Below are 22,394 nucleotides of genomic sequence, written 5' to 3' on the forward strand. Positions count from 1 at the left end.
ACAATAATGTGAAACCATATTGTAGTTCTTTCGTCCTGATAATAGAACGCATTGGAATACATATATAGGTAATTGAATAAAATAACCGGATTTGATAAAGATGTGATTACGTGAATGTAGTAATAAAATAATAATTACGACGAGTTACGAAGTAAGACATGTGTGTATAATTGGTATACGAAAAAACTACATAATATACAAAAACATTATATAGATAAAAGCAGATCATATACAATAAAACTAGTGCTAGTTTATATCTGAGGTTTCACGATTTTAAAAAAAATAATCACTAGTGAAAATTTTATTATATTATATTACATATTGCGACAGACTATTATAGGCGAAATGTTTTCGCCGAACAGTGGTGGAGAACCTGGCGCAGAGATGTTGTCGGTGGAAGATCCTCAGAGGTCTTGTAGGTGGAGTGGCAGTGACAGGTTGATCACTCTCTGTTACGGTGCTTGCATGATGAAGTCCTTCCAAGATGTGAGCGTTTATGACAATATTTTATCCGCGGGCGGGCGGGTGTCTGTTGGTTTCTTCGAGTGTTTGCCGTAGTCTGCTAATTGACTACCCTCTCCTCATTGGAGTCCAGACTTAAGTATCCAGGGCTACAAAGCTTGCTGACGATCATCCAGCCAATCGTTGCACTCGCTTCTTAGAACAACGAAATAAGTATACGCCTTTATAAAATGACATTTGTTTGATGGATATATCCATGGTCGAATTGCGTAATGGGAATTAGTCTTCCGATGATATATTGTTTCCCGTGACCGTTTTGTAACAATGCAATATTCATTCAATTGCGAGCTATTTATGGGGGAAACCTTTAGTTCTAGTCATAACGAGGGCTTTTTCATAATGAGTAATTATTTTTGGTCACAGATTTTAACGCGAGTTTCAAGAATAAGACCCCTCACAAACGAGTGCTATATGTGGTTTCCACACTACACTGCGTTTTTATTATATTTTCAAAAATGTATAACTTTTTGGAAAATTAACAATAATTTAAAGACAATGGAACAATCGATATTTAAAATACCCAAAATTCATTAAGTAAAGACCGATTATGTGATTAAACACCAGCTTCTAATTAATATTTTTATTCCTCTTAGATTAATATATCTTGGATTTATAATATGTACAACAAATTTGAATGAATAAAAAAGAATGAGAAGAAACAACTATAAAGAATGGACTTTTGTGATATTGCTTCAACATTTTTATAATTTTTATAAATAAGCATTAATTGCGACAAATATCAAATAAGGCAGTAAAGTAGCTTCTTATATTTTTACACTTAAATTCTGACGTATGTCTATCAATTGATAGTTTTGATAAAAGTTATTTATCTTGGCAACTACAACCATTTTTTATCATTCTCTTAAATGTACATATTATATATTCAATTTTTTTTTGTTATCAAGGATTCGTTTTTATACGTGCTTGATTTACAGTGGTCTCACTGCATAAACAAATAAAGTGCCTTTTCAAACAAACGCAACGTAAATTTTTACGATCGTTTGTGTGTATTTACAGTTGATTGTGTTATTTGATATTACAGCAATACATCGAAAACGGGCAGGTTGTTATTGTGATTTTTATCGTTAAACACGTTAAGTTTATCTTCTCTTCCATAACCAATAATGCCTTTAACTGGGTTAGTTGCGACGATATGTGGCGTCTTTTAAAGTATACACGTATTCATAAATTTACGTGTATATCCACGCAAGTTATAGATAGGAAGTGTGTTTATTGAATCTTTGTCGGCGTGGTCAGTAAGAGTTTGTGTGCCAATGCTTATTCGACGAAAGCACGAGAAAGATTGGGATGGATATACATTAAGAATCCACATACACAATCCATCAAGGGGGTGCAAGATGGGCAGCTGTCCATGGTCTCATTTTGGTAATTCAATATATTAAAAAATAAATTCTCATACACAAAAATAATTATGTTTTATGGACAAATTAAAATAATTTGCTTCTAAATGTGATTAATGTCCGGACAAAACATTGGAAAAAGATGCTGGAGCACTATCATGATATAATATATTTTCTCTCTCAAAGAGTGCTAGTGGTTTTGGATCTGATACGCATATTAGAAGTCCACAAAACGATAATTTTATTGGATTAGTTGAACTGTTAAGTAAATATGATATAATATTAGCAGAGCATGTTTCAAAAGTTCAAGCTGCAGGTTCATTTATCTTTCAACGATAATACAAAATGAGTTTATTAATATTTGGGGTTTGTTTATTAAAAACGCGATTATTGAAGAAGTTAAGAAGGCAAAATATTTTGCTATTATTGCTGATGCGACTTCAGATTCGTCTTATAAGAAGCAAACGACGTTAATTATTCGTTCAGTGAATTAAAATTTTCTTCAAATAAACTTTTAGTAAATTTTTAAAAATTTTAGCCGATTTTTAAGCCTGCACTACACTCTCTGGAAGTTGGCCAAGGTTGGCCAAGGACGGAGAATATAGTGGGTTACTTCGGTCGAGTTAGGTTCTGCCCGCTCTAAAATCTCTCGGAAGTTATCCGAGGCTACCGAGAACGGGAGGTAAAGTAGGAGTAATTCAGTCGACTTGGCCAGCTTCGAGCACTTCTGAACATTGTCGGCAAACGGACCAAAGTCGGAGCTGCTCTTTCGAGCGCGATCGGTGAGATACTTCCCCTTTCGCTCTCTCGCGTGTTAAGTGACGAGAGTGAGAGAGATAATAATATGGTTTTTCGCAAACTGAGACAGAACGAGTAACTCGGTTCAATTTCAGTATGTGCGTAGGCGTCCTATCGTCAACACGCATGTCGAGCGCTGCATCGTGGTCACGTGGTAAAGTTATAATACCACGTGCTTATCGGTGACTTCAACAGACTCTTACTGACATCTTTGAATATTTTAGGGCACCAAAAGGGATTAATTATATTTTTGATAGTATATTCTTCTAACAGATATCGTTATTATATTTTTTTTCATATAAAATTAAATAATTAGTGGTACTTGATTTTGTTGAAAAAAATCGTTTCGAATAGTTTTAAGTATTTTCCTAGATCGGTTTATATAAATGTCACACCATAACGAATTCTTATTTAGAATCGATAACCACAAATTCTAGGATAGTCACAGATGTGGTGTTCGTATTCTGAAGTATCATTTTTATGCCTTATGGCATTTTGAAAAAGCAGACAAAGATTTTGCGTAAATTGAATAATTACGACCGAAAAGTTTTAACTGATATTGTATTAGTGAGTGCTCACACAAACTTTTATAATTATCAATAGTGTAATTTTAATAATATGACAATTTAAAAATTGCAATTATTTGGCACATTTTTCGATCGCGCGCAAATATGCCAGCTACACGTGACAGCAGCCGCCGTGCGGACGTCGTTCACGGCCACCGTCTGGACGGCATATGAAATTTGCGATAGTGTAGTCGCTTACTCGAAGTCGTAGGTCTCGGCCGACTTCAGTTGTAACTTCGGTTCGGACAACTTTCAGAGAGTATAGTGCAGGCATTAAATTAAATTGGAATTAAAATTGAATTTTAAAGGCTGTGACTTTACTTTATAAAATTCTGCTAAATTCATTGTTTTTCAATAAAAATAATAAAACATAAAATTTAACTTACTTTGATAAAATACTTATTTCACTAAATACGCAATTGTTGAAGACAAATAGTTAAATATTTTATAAATTAATGGAAGCACACGGCTTAGAAAAAGGTTAATAAATGTATATAAATGAAAAAGGTTAATATTTCTGAAACCACAAAGAGTTACACAGTTATTTTTAAGCCATAAAGATTATTCTTATAGTCATATTAACTAGAAATTAGGGGTTGGTTTTCGTCTAAAGGATTAGCGGTTTGGATTTAATTATATAATCACCAACCTAAATCCATATGAGCGTTTTTTGTATATTTAAAAAAATATGGTTGCCTAACTACTGTGGGAATTTTATTATTTTAATTAAAAAATAAAACCATTATTAAATATTGAAGGCGTTATTTTTAAATTTGGTTAAAATCATGTTTAAACACGACAAAACGTATCTACGCACTTTAATAAATAAGCAAAGAGAAAAAAATACTAAAAATACATTAAACACTCGTCAAAGCTCCGGAGTTTAACCGAGACGTTCCTCTTATCTGTCGAAATTCTGTGTTTTGTTAAGCGCGAGCGCCATTTATGCAAACAAACCATAAATAATTCACAACGTCAAACACGAGTAGCAACCTTAATTTTCATAATTTTATATATATGAATATACATAATGTTAATTGGTGGAGCAAGTACCGCACGAACAAAACAGCGGAAAATTTTACAACATTCATGCGGGTGCAATAAATAACATGCCCAAACAAATTGTCACGTGTGATTTACATTATTAAAAAAATAATACAATTAAAATGATGCTGATATTTTCGAGGGTAATGACATATACATATTATACAAAACTGAAATTAAATCTTTAGAACGAGTCCATATAAGGTGAACTGTATCAATAATTGTATCAAGAAGAATCAATATCACACTTATTTACTTTTGTGTGAAATGCAGACAAATATAAATACTGATAAGTTAGATGACAAAATTATGTAGCACAAAATTAAAAAAAATGTATGCTTTACTTATAAATACTAGAAAAAAGTTCTTATTTTTTGTCTATTTTGAATAAATACTAGAGATATACGGAAAGCATGTTTATATAATATAAAAAATAAATTATTAAATAAAAATAATTATAACGACAATTAAAAGACGAAATCACGCAACTGAACTTAAGCAGATTGACCTGCATATTTTTTTAAACTCAAGTGAGCAATTAAAAACGACAAATTCTATTGTGCAGCAAAACTACCCGCTAAAATATTTCGGTATGACAATGCACTTGTAAAGAGCTACACATCATTTTAAGGGGTGCCCCATTATTATGGCCAAGGTTTGTTATGATAATATGCCTATATATTATATATAAAAATAATATTTGAATACAATTCTCTATAAAGATACAGAAGAAAATTTAATTGGTATACACGCTAAGTATGTTTTATAACGTTTCAATGAATATAATTTGCGTAATGTAATAGTAATAAATTGAGCATAATTTTATAATCGAAATAAATTACAATGTAATTTATTTAAATTGTTTCTTATATATAAAATAATGAAATCTAAATCATATATACTCGTATATGTACATACTATTAAAATAGCTATTCTTGAATCATGTAAACATATAAAAATATTCTGCGTAAAATATTTTTAAAAACTATCTTAGTTACTACGTCTAAACGTGGAACGCTTAAACGCCGTCAAATCAAATGCGCCTTCGCCCACATATTTATTTTTGGCACATACTGTGAATTTTAGCATTCATTCATTAATCGGCCGTGCAGTTAACGCGTTCCTGAGATTATTGACACAAAAAAACAAACAAATCATTACCTATGTTAATGGTGAAATTACGTAAAATTTATAATTAGCATCCACAAACATTTTAAAACCATTGACCTTATTATTGAGATATAATTAAGTAGTCGTCACTTAGCTCGTCTAATATTCGTTAAAATAAATTAGATGCACATTTGAAACACAATGGATCTGTTTCATTCACGCTCATTCTTTTGAACTTGAATGGAGATAACCAAAATAACTTGATTTATAAATTTAAGCTGTAAGGGGCCCATTTATACTTAGGTTTAATATGGCCAAAAGTTGGCGGCACTCTGGTAACTCTAGCGTGACGTAAGAGGATTCTCTTGGCGACTTCGGCGGAACTTGCACGGCCGGTGCGGGCCCCGCGAACAATCATTACCGATCATTGCGCCTAAAGCTGACTAAATAATTATCTATAAATTCACTAAGTAATTATAGACAATGTAAAAATTATTTGTAGTATTGGACTTATATTAAGTTTACTGATTTTTTTTTGGAAATGTAATTATAATAGTATAAAATATGTTAACACCCAGTACTGTTAAAAAAAAACACGGTATAGTAATATATAATCAAGGGACCAAATAATTATTTCTGGTTGTTTTATTTATCAGGGTTAAATATAACTTTTTCTTGTAAAATATTTGCATTTAACGTGAAGTACAACTTTGAACATCAACAAGCAGAAAACGTGAAATTTGTCAAAATAAGAAATATTTTCCTTACTTTACAAATATATAAATAATATTTGAAATTTCTATAAATAATAGAATAATTTACATTTGCGAGAAATGTGAGCAAAGGAATGAAATAAAAACGATTAACGTTTAATCGTAACGAATAAAGTTCATCGGAGCGTAAATTATAATTAAAGCTACACCGACGGGTTAAAATAGAACCACTTTATTGACTTTCTCCAAAAATTTTGCCTACGTATTGTTACGAAAGCACGCGCGATTTTTGTTTTAATAGGAAAAAAATCAAGATTATAATTTGTTATACATCTCAATTCCCATAAATTAATCTACCACGAAATTTCAGATTTGACTCGTATATATATAAATAAAAAATACTCACGCCAATATGCCGCTCATGTGGAATATCTCAGCGTTGAGGTAGGCCAGATAAGCCATGACGAAGATGAAGATTGGCTCGATGACCCTGACTTGGTGGGTGAACCTGGTCACTAATCCCGTGCCGAATCCCCAGACTACTCCTATGACTGTGCCTCCCACTGCCACTACGAAGAAGGATGCCAATCCTGCCATGATATCCGTATAGATGATGTTCGAAGGTCCTATTTCGCTGTATGTTTCGAACATGTGATATAACACGACGGTGACGGCGTCGTTGAGCAAGGACTCTCCGAAGACCACGATGTAGAGAATTTCGTCCACGTGAATTTCTTCAAACACGGCCAGAACAGCCACGGGATCTACGGCAGATATGAGGGCGCCGAATAACATCATGTCTAGCATGGGTGTTTCTCGGCCGAAGAGCCCGGTGAGACCGCAAGCATACAGAGATGCACCTGAAAAATAATAATATTTGGGATTAGATATTTAGTGGAAAAACCTGTACTGCACGTATACCTCGATTAACGCGGTTAAAAAATCATTAGATTTGATTTGAAAAAAAAAAAATTATTTTGTAAATATAAATTTAGAAAAATCTGTGTTAGATACGACTCTGATAATAATGATTTTGTATAAATTATAAAAAACAACAGGTTAGATTAGAATACAGCATCGACGAAGGGGAAAATAAAAATTGTTATAAATGTATGTTTAAGATATATACATATTATGAAGAAGTATAATATTTTTAAGTACATATTGTTACAGGGACGGCATTTGAGGGGGGAGGGGCAGATGTGAGTTTTGCCCCCCATTGAATTTGATCAGAAATATACATGGAATTTAAATAAAATCGAAATATTAAAAGAAACGACCATTGCCTGACCATCTTTTGCCACCTTCTAGAAAATGCTGAAATGACTGAGAAAAACTAAAAAAAACGGTCTCGAATCTATCCCAAAAATATTTTTTAAAATATGTAATTTTAGATAAATTATACCGGAATACATTTTTACCGGTAGATACATATTTATACCAGTGAAAATATCATTTATTTGACAGGTGCTAGTAAAATTATACAATATTAGCTTTTCCATATGTAGTAGCATATATATTTACGGTTCGGTGATTTTTCTGGACAGGATTATTCCGAAGCGAATTTTGCGGATTAATTTTTGCGAACAGGAACTTTCCGGACATTGATTATTCCGGACAAAAAAAATATTTTTAATATTTTATTAAAAAATATATTGTATACATTTGGATTGCTGAATTTTTCCCTACCGAGTTCAATGTAGCAATCAACTTACATCCAATGAATCAATATTTTTGCTTTGTGAAAAAACGCAAAAACGACAATCTCGAGATCGTCTTAATATTTCCTAATAAGAAACAATGTAACATTTAAAAAGGAATTCTATAATATTTTTTTGCAAGAACCAAAAATTCAACATATATTATGAACTAATCATACTACAAAACTATACATGTTTATCAAACGATAAATGGTAATATCAAGCGATTAACCTATCCGTGATACACTTCACGTTATTGATAAATATCTAATAGACATTTAGTGCCATTTGTGTTTAATGATATATACATATGTTTTTGTATTCGCCGAATTTCTCCATCAACATTTAACGACTCGTAAGGTTACAGTGAACGATCATAATAACTCTGCTTGAAGGACGTTACGTTTGTTGATCCGTGGCTCTTATTAAGAACACAACTGGTCGCTAAATTTACGCCTTTTCGGAAAAACTACACATTTGGGGGTGTATATATTTGTTTCAAACACACATAAGTATATGAATGAATTGCGAGTTAGCAATGGGAAGCGACCCCTATATTAATTTAGCGTTCGATCTCTGCATCGAATATTAGGTTGTTATTTGATATTGCTTATTTGATGAAACAATGTATTTCGTCTTAATAGAAAGAAATGTATATTGTTTTTTTTTATATTACTCGATATTGCGTCTAAAATAAGTAATGTAAGAAAATAAAACAGCATAATATATCATTGTTTAGTAATTAAAAGGTATTCGGATTAAATCCTACAGAAGCCACAAATTACATCGTGTATGAGAGATCGGAATAAATGATAAATCAAATTAGGTTTACAAAAATATATTTAATATCACGAATAAATACTGAAAATCGCATTGTCATTATTAAATATGATACGATGGTAATTGTACTTAAAAAATATAAAAGGGTGTGGCTTCGCAGCCAGGAAGACGCAGTTGGAAGCTAGTAATAATTTATTAGATTATTAGATTACATAATATATTGCGAGTTACTGTGATGAGCGAGTATTGTTATTCTCCGAGCAGTGGTGGAAAAGCTGGCGGAGGGATGATGTCTGTGGAATCGAATGTAAAATGGACGTGGCGCACGGTAAGTTACGTAAACTGAACCACGATTTGCAAAATAAATTTGCATAATTTACAAGCGTTGTTCTGGCGTATGTATATTCATGCTACAATGGCAAACCAAACTGGGCACAAATTAGCTATCAGCTGTCAAATTGGCTTACGGTGGAAAAAGTGTTGCCAAGTTAAAAAAAATCTTCTAAAAAATACACCCTTTAGTTATAATATAATATCATATGCATATATCTATAAATACGTTTTTTGATGTTATAATTTAATATGCATTTTTACATTTTTCCTTTATAACATTTTGAGTTATTTATTTATTTACGTATTTGTACAATACAAATACGTAAGAAATATAGGGATTGCGCTGAAGCACTTTTCAGATTACTTGTGAATTATTTATTATGGCGGAATTTAAAAAACAAATTTCCTTTTTAGTACTTAAGACGTTGCATTTTTTTGCTTCTATTTATTTTTTTAATGATCAGCTATTATATAATTATGTTTATGAACTTAAAATTTACATTTTAATTTAAACGCAAAACAACGTTAAAAATAATTTATATTTATTTATAAGAACGTATAATTTATATGATTAGTGTATTATTTACATCCATATGGGTATTTAAATGCTTATAATATTAAATTTAATTCATGAAAAGGTTTTATGCTTTAAATTTAAATTCACACTCAATTATTGATTTCTACCCAACATAAAAACAGCCAGAAATATCACAAGATAATCGCATTACGCTCATTATCTTTATACGGTCTCCTTTCAATACACGAATAAGCTTTAAATAAATTCGTTAATAAATAATGAATATTATAATAAATTATTTATTTATTTTTATCTGAAACGGTTAAATAAATTCATTTACAATGTTCATTCATACATTTCATTGCTGTACGCATATTAAAGGTTAGCTTTATAGTGAAATAGAACAAATAGCTGGAGATTGAAAAATACAGTTTTAAGAGGGTTAATACTGTATTATGGGTGTATTTATATTGACGTACTACTTAGTGTATATTGGCAAATGCACTTTAAATTGCTTATTATAATAAGGTTAGTCAAAGCAATTCCAAAAGCTCCGTTTATTTTGGAAGCACTTCAAACGAAGGGAGTTCTTAAAAATTTTGTCGTCGGTATTTTCAGTTTATTTTAATTGGTTTACTCGCTAACTTCGTTCGTTTCGGGTCGGAAACTTCCTTCTCGCATTTGCATTTTTATTAATATAAACAATCAATTAGGTTATATATTCGTGATTGTGCGTAGTTATAGCTATTGCATTTGTATTTATTGTTATAATTAAAATACGCAGTTTTCGCCGAAGGAGAGATGTTAATGATGGCTCATCGTCGATTGCGTGTGAAAATCGATCACGTTATGACATGTGTTTTAACGTGGGAGTAATTAAACAATAATAATATGATATAATTATGTGGCAATTCATAAATACATACTTTGCTATTTTTATTACATCATTCATATTTTTAGTTGAATAATGAATGACCGTTTTAATATGGTATTGAAATAGTAAGTTCAATATTAGTAAATTTAATTAGTAAATTCACTATGGAATGAAATAATTGATTTTGTATAACTTACAATGTACTACTATTTATAATTTTTTTAGTATTATTATATCAAACCATGTATATACAATTTAGAGTCAAGGTTATACAAAAATCGAGATATGGCAATCTAAAATCTGCATATAATTTTATATATAAATAGTATTATTTTATCTTTGTAGTGAAGCAACATTGTTGAACAGTGTAATTTATATGAAATCCTTCGTTTGGAACTTAGATAAAATATAATTAAATATCCGTATAATTAGAGGTTATATATTGATTGTCTCAATTATAGTTATAAAAAAAACATTCGGTTGACTGATTTGAGGAAATCTATTAATATTGCTCATGCTATGAAATTAAATATTTCGTTTTATATTAAACGTCAGTTTTTTTATTTATTTTGCATTTTATGTTTTAAATCAAATATAAATAATATAAATTATAAATCCATATCTCGCTTTACGTTGCAGCGAAAAATATCGATAAAGGTCCAAAAATTCTTTAGAAACTAATCTAAACCATAAAGCGATTTAAGGGCATATATTCCCACACATCCAAATATTATTTTATTCTAATAAAACTCATATGCTTAAATATTTGCGTCACCATCATATTAAAAAATATTTATAACTCACCGATAGTAAGAGTGTTGAAGATAGTTCCTATGACGGCAAACAGCAATATGGTGCCTAGATGATCGAAGAACAGTCGATTTGGCATGAAGTAGCCTGCATCGAGTATAATAGGAGGCAGCATGTACAAGAAGAAGGTGTCAGGAGTCAATGGTGATACATGGACACTTCGAATGTTGTACAGCAATATGCCTATGACTACTCCGACCACGATAAGAAGGCACGACTCGGGAAACATCTTAGAAAACTTCGGAGCCATGTGGAATCCTAGAAACAGAAAAAAATATTTAATACCATAAAGTTATAACATAATAAATATCATATTTTGTCTGATATGTGTCAATATATATCACATAATTAAGGTAATACAAAATTCAGTGTACGAGGGACATGTTTCAATATTTTTCGAGTTCCACGCCTGTAAAATTGTGCTTTTCGTGTATGTTTAAAACGGTCGTGAGGTACTGAAATTCATCGCTAATTATGTTGTTTGTGTAAAATACATTATAAAAAATAAAATAGTTAACATCGTGAATTTTACGTATGAATAAAAGGTTGAGAAAAAACATCTATTGTTCATCAAAAATAAGGAAAAAAGTGCTTTAATTTGCTTTTAATTATAGTTAGCTTCGCTTGACAATAATATTACTCTCATTAAAGCGGATTTAATGGTGTATTTGATTTCGAAAAGTTGGTTTGAAACAGTGAGATGCCCCTTAGTACCTTGTAGAAATGTTTAATTACTTAAACTTTTATACGGGAACTTCGTGTTGTAAAGTTCTAAGGTAAACTTTCCTGGATATTTAAAAGGAAATTACATATATATACATATATTTCTATAAAAACCAATAGCTCAGCAATTACCATTGTATTTTTTTGTAGTAGTAAGTAAAATATATTCGTACTGGGATTCTATGGGTATTTTTAAATATGCTAGCTAAGCATCCATCTATTCCATGCTTTATTAGAAAATAACCAACGTGAGAGTTATCTTAAACAAAATAACAAGATCGTTTGAAGATTTTTCCCTTTTAAGAGAAAATCTATTGAGATCGTAAATTATATTCCGCAGTCTTGTTATTTCTAGAAAATAATACCACATAACATTATTGAAGAGATAATGGTTAAGTAACCGTTTTAATGAATTGAAATATTTTTAAATATTCAGCATATAATAGAGTCCGAAAGAAGAAATGTTTTTAGTAATGAAAGAATTTAGTTTTTGAGACTTAGCTGGCGTTGGAATCAAGAAATATGTTCCATGGCACAAGCAATATTACATACAAAGGTCCATGACGACTTTGTCGAAAGAAATAAAAATGTTAATATACAAAATAATTTAAAGACATTATAGGAATCGAATAAATTTCTTGTGTTTTATATGGCAACTTAGTTTTAATAGATAAAATTGAAAGCCCTTTTAATCTTTCTTCGGTTATTTGTGACCTTAAATGGTTCATATAATTTCGAAATTTTTACCTTCTTTCAAGACTGGCTACAAATATAGGAATTGTCAGAATTATTCGAATTGCAATCACTGCGTTGGGATATAATATGTCAATCGTTAGTTTAAGGACTTTTTATGGTGAAGAATGTGGCTTAACTAATCTCCAGAGTAATTTTAGTTCTTCATAGAGTTCAATGGCATCAATATCCAATAATTCATTATCGGTGAGCTTGGTCCTTTAAGGGGGGGGGAGAGGGGAGGTATTTGCTTCTTGAATTTGACCAGAAAAATGCATGTCATTTAATGCAATATATTGTAAACTAAATTCGTGTGTTAGAAATATTTTCAAATCTTGTTCTGTGATCCTTTGTCTCTACTAGGCAACTGTCTACTTTCCTATACTCATGGGACGTCTCTAGACACAACTCGCAAATTGCTTGTTGATGTAGCCATTTAATCAAAAATGAGCTTCACCGCTAGACAAAATTTTGTGGTGAAAATGAGTAAGAGCAATCTCGTTTTCGGCTGTACGACGTCTCTGCGGATGTGTTTTATCAATTGAGTATGCGTGGTGCGAAAGCGATCTATGGTGACCGTAAAATGGACGTTGCGCACAGTTTTGCGAACTCAACCACGGAATTTGCACAATTCGCAAGCGTTGTTCTGACGTAAGTCTATTCATGGTGAAATGGCAAACCAAACTGAGCACAAATCAGCTGTCGTTGGAAAAAGTGTTGCTAATTCGAAAAACAAACCTCTAAAAAAACATCCTTTATATTAAACGACAAATATTTATCAATAATTTCATTGTTCTGCCCGGGCGTAACAATTACAGCAATTACATGCGGATTATCCGTTGGGAGCTAATCGATTATAAAGGCTTTGGTGAATACGCGCTAATTATATATGTTTAATGGCAGATTAGCAAAATTGCTTTTACTTTTTTATGATAGTTAATTGAAGAAAATTTATTCATGAAAAGGCAATTCCTGGGATAACGAGTGCTCGAAACAGTTGTGTGACAAATTGCTAAAAATGGAAGCATACGCTGGGAACGTGATACGGGCGCCTTTTCCAGGTCGCCAAAGACAAATGTTTGGCCATTAAGTGAAAGCCAGCTTTAGAGGAGTTTTTTAAGTCGCTGTGCTTGATTTGAACGACAAAAGGTGTTGGACGAATGTGTGCGAAATTAATAAAGAAGTAATTTACAATGTACTTAATTTGAGAGTTTTTGAGAAACGTCCAACTAAATGGGCGAAAAATATTGTTGTTTTTTAATTCCTTTGTAGTATTATTATAAAAAATATAATAATGCGAAAGTCGTTTCAGCTTGACTAAAACGTATTCCGGTATTGAGAAAAAAATCATGATTTTATAAATATCAATATCTATAGTGTCGAACATTAATGGACTAAAACTAAAACCAACAAAGACATAATCTGAAAACATATTTTTATATATATATTTACATATATTCTAAATGTTTTTTTAAACAAAGATTAATACAAAAAATACGTTGTTGCAATAAATTAAAATAAATAATACTCGAACGAAACCACGTTTTTTGATCATCTAAATTTCGATTAATACAAAAGCATATCTTTCGACAAAGAATTGCACGCGTTTCTAATTACCATAGTTCACGATACACATCTGGGTCAATCAAGACGAGCATTGAGACGAAAATCATCTGAACGAGCTTATCTATGAAGACGACCTCATCGCAGTTGAAGCATTGAACTTACAAGTTTGCCTTCACTCGTATCAGATTATAATCTCTCACAACAATGATTGACTCTTGACCGTGACCCTAACATTGTCGATTGCACATCTTTGCTATTGGCGTATTGCACACACGACTACGACGTGCAAAAGAAAGCGGCGTTCGAAAGAAAAATGAAAATTAATGATTTTCGCAGACGATTACTTGCTACCGAAAATGTGAATCATATTTTTTTATGTAGCAAATTTCGTTCTTAACAAAGCAGGAAAGATTAAACGGTTTAAATTTAGAACACTTGACTTAATATATTTTTGTAAACTATTAATACGAAACGATAATTTATAAAAATCAAGTTGGTTAATGGTTAAATGATTTTTAAAAATCAGTCGCATTATGTTTATAAACTATATTAGTTTTTGTATATATTCTTGAATTATTTATTATGTTACAAAATTTTACAAGCATTGATCTTGACTACCGTATTAAAATTGAGTGAATATTGACTACCATACTAAAGTTGTCTGATGCAAAAGCTCTAAAAAAGGTTGAAAAAAATTGCTCTCATACGGTTATTTGCAAATATTTAACCATAATTTAAATTTAAAGTACTTACACGTGCTTTATTTATATAAGGGTAATCTGTATTACGTTTCGAGTATACAAAATACTGGCACAGAAAATCCCGAACGTACAGAATATTTATATTCCGGTCGTCTGCTTTGGATTACGAAGATAAATATTCGACCCTCAATCAAGAAAGGAGATACCTGTAAAATCGACTATGAAATGTATCTAAAAATATTTTTTTGATATTTATTTCAAAGGTATCTCCGTACACGATTGAACAAAAAGGAAATAACCTTTTAACGACTGGCAAAACCGACGCTGGTTTAGGTGCTGGTTTCCCTGTGTAAATTCCCTATAGCTAACTATGGTTATCATAATTTCTTGCTGAAGCGTTACGCAATCGTTCGATATTCCGAATTGTGTATTTTGTAAACAGTTGCGGCGTAGAAGCTGTTTACAAATACACATTTAGAAAAAAGGTTAAGCACACAGAGCTATTTTTATAAAATAAATAATTTGTTTAAAAGACATGTAAAATTATACTGATTTTAAAAGACTATTCTTTTAAGTAATAGTTTGCTCTACATTTTTGTATAAGCAGTAAAAAACGCACTGACACTGATATATTGTAGACCATGGGCTCTCTAAACTTTTTGTGAAAAAGCCTGGCTTATAATTTTGAAATATGACCGGTTGGAAAAAATAATTTTATTTGTATCCTATTCGAATTTATGTAGTAAGTACATACATATATATCCTATAGAAGTGTATATGTATACATATACTCGTAGCATAAAATAATGGATAAATGTAAAGTAGGTAAATAAATACGTGTTACATTTTGTTGCGCATCGCGAATTTTTTTGGGTACTTTGTATAATCATCCGTGAAGAAATAACAAAATACAGCTATGTAATTGTTATAAAGTTGAATATTTAAGATGTCAGTATTTAATTATCTGTAGATTTTGATGTTTTGTTAATAATTGACATTTTATTAAAAGATGTCGAGCATTATTTTGTTGGTTCAAAATGTTGAGCAAAATGTTGGTTCCAGGGAAAATTGGTGGGCGATGGAGAAGTAGGTAAAAAGTTTTTTGTTACAAAAATAATAAAAAACATTTTATATTACTAAAGTAAATATCTTTTGCATAAAATATAATGCGTTTTAAGATATCTTGAAAGAGGCCGCTGAAAACATTTTTTTCAGGACCGTTAGGGTACTTACTAACATATATATTTTGATTTTTTAATTGCAAATACTATTTTTATAAAAATAGTTTTTTATTTTATAGGTAGCATTTATTATTTTTTAAGAAGCAAATATATGTAGCAAACATTTAAAATAAGTAGCAAATATGTAATATAAGTAGAAAATATTTAATACGTATATCAAATATTAATTATGAATAGCATTTTTAATTTTATGAGAAGCACTGTTTCAATAGCAAAACAATTACTTAATTTTTTGATTTTAGTGAATAAAATTGGTAAAAAATCTTGTGTAAAAGTGTGCATATTTTTTTATGGATTTTTTAATTTTAATACCTAGTTGTTTTATATTTTAACTAAAGTTTATATATTATGGTGAAATTTAAAAAAACCATGGGCATTGCTACATTTATAATTTATTATTAAATAGGATTGAAATAAATATTAAAGGCTTATTTGGTCGCACAGTGATAATATTTTTCTAAATTTAACTTGAGAAAGTTTAATACAGTGGCCGGCAAACGACTAATATTTCTATTTTTAGTATGGAAAATTCGAAACTGGCACTACAGTAATATTAATTCCTTAAATGGCAAAAATATGCTTGTTTTTAAATTGCTGCAACATCAATATTTGTATATATATATATATTATAATTATTTTTGGTTATGTCTAATACATTGCTATATTAATTGGAATAGATCTATATTAAACTAATATTTTATTAATACTTTATTTTTGTACACATTATAATCATACCATATTATACACACAAAACGGATAAATGCCAACAATAAATTTAGAAAACAGTCCTGGGAACCAAACAGGTGGTTGTATACTAACACCGCAATTCGGGATTCTATTTTTGTAGTATTAAACTATTATTAATTATAATTGTAAACTATTATTATATAAAAAACGTATTTGAGATTTTAACTTATTTTTTATTTCTATAAAAACGTAACATTAACATTTTTCTGATTAAGTATTTGGAAATAATTTTACTTAAGAGAAATGTTTTGTAACACAAATCAATACCTTTGTATAATAATAAAATGTAGCCTTCTTCGTGTAATATTTTATTAAATCGTTAAAATGCGTTTTACACGTTTTGAGGAAGTAAGCAAATTTTGTAGATTGACTTAATGTATTTTGAACTGAACCGTGCTTATAGTAATCACTTAACATGTTTGAATAATTAATTTGTGGAAACGCGAAATTAAACGCCAATATAGACATAGCGTTTGGCAAAATTTTGTATAATTACGACCACAGTAAAATATTTTATTAATATCAACTAATTATATAGCTACAGTCATGCAATCTTAGGTCGCAAAAAAGTTTTGAAAGAGGGGAAATTTCACAAAACATACATATATATTATGGCTCATTTATTTAAAAACTTATTATATGAGTAATATTTTATTATTATATTAGGTCAATATGTTCAAACAACAATGAACGACACATTTGACACATTGGCATTCGAGAGGAAGAGTGAAGGAAACGTTAAAAAGTGAAAGATACAAACGACAACGTATTAACGTTAATGTTATACAAATTTCCAGTTATTTTTAGCATGTGGCTGTCAATATTGTTTTGACAAAGGGGGAATTTTGAATGAATTAAAATAAAACAGCACATAATTCGGAAACCAATTGAAATAATATGTCAATACAAACATTTTCAATATTTTTAAATAAAAAATACATATTTGAGGATGTATAAAATATTACACACTTGTGGAAAATTATATGCATAAACGTTATTATTATTTATTGATTTATTTATGACGATTATTTTAAAGTTAAAAATTGTTGATTTAAGTTGTAGCAAAAAATATTTTTAATTTGTAGAAAAAATATATATTTTTCCCTCCGCCATCCAATATAGAAGATATTATTTTTCATGAAGAAAATATTGCTTCTAAGTCGAGGAAGCTGTAACGATGAAAGTTAAGACGACGAAAAAATACATATTTAATTCAACAAAATGAGCTTAACGATCTGATAAGGGACCTTAATTTATCAAAGCTACAAGCTGAATTGTTCGGTTCACGACTGAAACAATGGAATTTACTTTCAACAGAAACTAAGATTTCTTATTTTAGAATAATAAATGTAAACGTAACTGTTTATTCCGATATTATGTATGGCGTTTTTTATTCCAAAGATATACGTGAATTATACCAAGAAGTGAAGAAAGATTATGATTTAAGTGATTGGCGTCTGTTTATAGATTCATCTAAAAGCAGTTTTGCTCCAAAATGGTAATAAAAAACCATCAATTCCTGGGGCCCGTCTCTAGAAAAACTCATAGCAAGAATATATGTATAAAAAAGTAGAAACCGACCTCAAATAATGAATCTGAACTAAACTACAGTTGTTTGATATGTATGTACTGATGTATTTCAGGTATAAGTTCCTTCAGTTCTTTTATTACATACAATAAATCAAAGGAGCGGAACATTGCCTTCAAAAGCACCCACTTTCTAGGTAGTATTTTCAAAATAAACATTATTATTCAAATGAACAGATTGTAGATTTTTGTCGCGGCTCCATTTATGTTAAAATTTGTTTGCAAATTATTATTGAATTTATTGCTTTTTGAACGTTTAAAAAAAATTGACATGAAAGGAAATATTCAACGAATGTAAATTAGTAGCAGTAAATTTAGAACGAATATTTAAACGAATACCTAAAGAATAAGCAAAGAAATAACGAAAAATCAACAAGAGCACCAGATGAATTATGTAAATGTGTTTTTATCGATAAAAAAAACCTAGAAAACATAATCTCGAATCAATCCTAAAAAATTTTTTTTAAATGTGTCTTTCAGTAAAATCACATAGGAATATATTTTCACCAGTAGATATATATTTTTACTCGTAACAATATAAAAACATTTCTAGGTACCAATCACCAGTACATGTTTAATATATGTGGTCCATACAAACAATAATTAGACTGTAACAGTAAAACTTGACGTAATACATCATGGTCACCATAGAGTCTTTAAATATGTATGATAAACTTAGTCTAAATCAGTAATCAAAATCCTATTTACATAATCTTTGTTGGCCAGTGATATTTTTGAAAAATAAAACCAATACTAAATACATCTTTCCATATTCTGTAAGAAAAAATGAGTTGGTTTGAGTTGATGGGGTTGGCAATTTTAGATTGACACAGTCAGCAGATCTGAATTTAATAGAGAATTTTAGGAATATTTTAAAGAAGTAGTTAAGTGAAGATTTTTTCCCCCCAATAAAAAAAATAAAAATAGGCTTCAAATAAAGTATGTAAAAAACTTGATCGTTTTCTATGATTGAATTATTAATATATAACATTTGTATTAAGGTGCTTCAGTATTGACGAAGCGCATACGGTGAGATACATTGCCTTCGTTCACTCGCGTGTAAAATAACGAAAGTGAGGGAGAGATTAGGGCGTGCGTTACAAGCGTTCCACACGCCCTTATCTCTCAATCACTCTCGTCACATAACACGCGAGCGAGCGAAAGGGAATGTATCTCACCGTACGCGCCTGCTATTGACCAATGCTTAAGGCATTGCAAAGGGTTAAAAAACATTACTTCTCATCTTATCGCGGAGTATATAGTTTTAGACATAGTTAACTCAGTGACAGCGGATTTGTAATGATTAAGCGTGGGTGGTAGAAACGTGAAAATCTGACCTTTTGTTCCGGCCCGACGGCGTATAGTCAGATATAATGTAGTCAGATAAATTTCGACCGCCATATTTGTAAAACGGACAATGGCCGCTATGAAATATACATGCGGGGCCGCAGCTACGGGCAAGCGCACGCATTTGCCTTTTAAATGTATAGACAATACCTAGTATATTCCGATGCGGTTTCGGTGCAAAGAAAAACCGAGGAACGATGGAATCTGACGCTTTTGTACCGTAGCCGAAGGTCACCGCTCATTTACGAGATTCCTGGCGGAACGAATCCTTTGGAAAATTTTCGCGTACGATCGGCGCGTACTATTTTATTGTTTTTTCCACTGTTCTTCTTCTTGTAATATCTATACATGGAAGTGAGGTAGGACTGTTTACAATGGTGACTCGAAATACCGTGAAATTGTTATTGAACGAGGTGCTCTTGGGCGGGAAAGCGGAAGTAGCGTTAGAGACGAATCTTAAGGTAAATACAAGTTTTATCCACGTATGTAGGCTAATTTACAAATAAAAAAATAATATTAAATATTAATATTAAATAAAAAATTAATATAAAGATAATAATAAAAAACATAATAATATATGGGGACCAAACAGAACACACGTTTGTGGGGGATCTTATTTTTGAAACTCGCGTTAAAATCTGTGACCAAAATTAATTATTCATCAATAAGGAAAAACAAAGCCCTCGTTATGACTAGAATTAAAGACTTCCCCCATAAATAGCACGCAATTGAATAAATATTTCTTTGTTACAAAACGGTCGCGGGAAACTATATATCACCGGAAGACAAATAGCACCGTAATACATTTCCATTACGCAATTCGACCATGGATATATCCATCAAGCAAATGCCACTTTCTAAAGGCGTATACTTATTTCGTTGTTCCAAAAAGTGAGTGCAACGATTGGCTAGATCAAGGTCAGCAAGCTTTACAGCTCTGGATATTTAAGCCTAAACTCCAATGAGGAGAGGGCAGTCATCAGCAGACGCCCGCCTGCCCGCGGACAACATTCCGTCATGGACGCTCACATTCTGAGAAGGACTCGACGATACAAGCAACGTAGTAGAGAGGAATCAACCTCCGCTATACTGTCGCTGCCATGCCACCTACAAGACCTCTGAGGATCTTCCACCTACAACATCCCTGCGCCAGCTTCTCCACCACTGTTTTGAGAAAACATCTCGCCTATCATAGTCTGTCGCATTATGTAATATAATCTAATAAAATGCTCACTAGCTTCCACCTGAGTCTTACTGGCTGCGAAGTTACACCCCTTATGGGTTCCGAACTGTAAAAATAAATATGCAATTATGGACTAGTTTAATGCATTTGAAATTGGTGGTACTCCACCTTTGACACCCTTCAACGAAAATAATAATCAGATCTCCACACGTAAAAATAAAGAAAATCTCAAAAAATAATTGGTTGCGCAGTGAGAAAAAATCAGATGATATTTTCATTAAATAAAAGGATAAAAAATAATTTATAAGTGTGTAAAATTCACTATTAAATTGTAATTTTATACAAAGAAAACTTTAGGGTAATTTTTCGGTAATAATTAATTAATATGTTTTTTTATATATTGTAGATTTACTAAAAAGCACGATAAACGAGTAGTTTAAGTCGCTGACTATTGACCTGAAAAGCCTGGATTCAAACCCTAAATGTACCTTTTTAAATTTTTAAATTTCTATCGTATCTTAAGGATCGGAATTAGTGATCATCACATAATAATAGATCATTTCGATCGATTCACCACAGATTAGATTTACCTTGATCTTCATAATCCCACGGGTAAATACAATGATGATTAATTAAAATCGAGCTAGGTTCTACTTATTAGGTATTGAAAATTCTCTAAAAATGAATATCTTATTCGCTAAACTTCGATAGTATTTGAATTTGAGTAACCTTTAATATATGTTTTGTAAGCTACGATACTTTTCTAGAAATAATGAAATGCCCCTGGAATTTCGTTAAAGATCAACAACGGGCCAGATAGTCAATAAGGAAATTGGCATATGGCAAATATGCTGAATAAGTATTTTGCACAACGGTTTAAATGTATTTATAAATAACACCTTACAAGAGATTCACATCCAGAACACCTACAAGTTTCACTCAAGTACCTCTAAAAGTTTTCTGATATTTATATTATTTCAATAAATCAGAAGCAATTATTTTTTAAAACAATTAAACTACGTAGAAAGTTTGAGAAGTTTTGCTATGTTAAACGCACTTAATAATCGCAAAAATAATAATAATAAAGAAGGAATAGCGTGTAATTATATTTTTCGATATTACGTAACGACAACGTCATTTTAAATTGCTCTGAAAGTATAAGGCAATTGAAATTTAATAAAATGTCTTTCTTTTATAAAATTCGTCATAAAATTCTTAAACGAGATATTATATGTAATAATGGATTAGTAAAACGGCACGTTGTAAAGTTATCACTCGAAAGTTACTATGTTACAAAATGTAAGACAAAGCTTAAGATAAAATAAAAATATATTAAATAAAGATTATAAATTGTATAATACAATAGTATAAAATAAATATAATTATAAAAAATTGGTATATATTTAATGTTTTAATAAAAATGTAAGACAAAGCTTAAG

The 22,394-nt window shown here is 30.7% G+C and overlaps 1 protein-coding gene across 7 annotated transcripts in view; it reads right to left on the bottom strand.

Annotated features, from left to right (window-relative positions):
• Positions 1-22,394, bottom strand: part of Nhe2 (Na[+]/H[+] hydrogen exchanger 2) — a 104,541-nt gene that overhangs the window by 26,060 nt on the left and 56,087 nt on the right. For all 7 annotated transcript variants that reach the window (XM_088197289.1, XM_088197293.1, XM_088197294.1 and 4 more), the window contains 2 exons: positions 11,123-11,386; positions 6,521-6,974 (listed from right to left, as the gene is read on the bottom strand). In XM_088197289.1, the coding sequence (XP_088053415.1) occupies positions 6,521-6,974; positions 11,123-11,386 (718 nt within the window). The remainder of the gene's footprint in view (positions 1-6,520; positions 6,975-11,122; positions 11,387-22,394) is intronic.

Source organism: Plectrocnemia conspersa, unplaced genomic scaffold (assembly GCF_051122295.1).
Source record: "Plectrocnemia conspersa isolate PC_06_02 unplaced genomic scaffold, ASM5112229v1 ptg000011l, whole genome shotgun sequence".
NCBI classification, from domain to species: Eukaryota; Metazoa; Arthropoda; class Insecta; order Trichoptera; family Polycentropodidae; genus Plectrocnemia; species Plectrocnemia conspersa.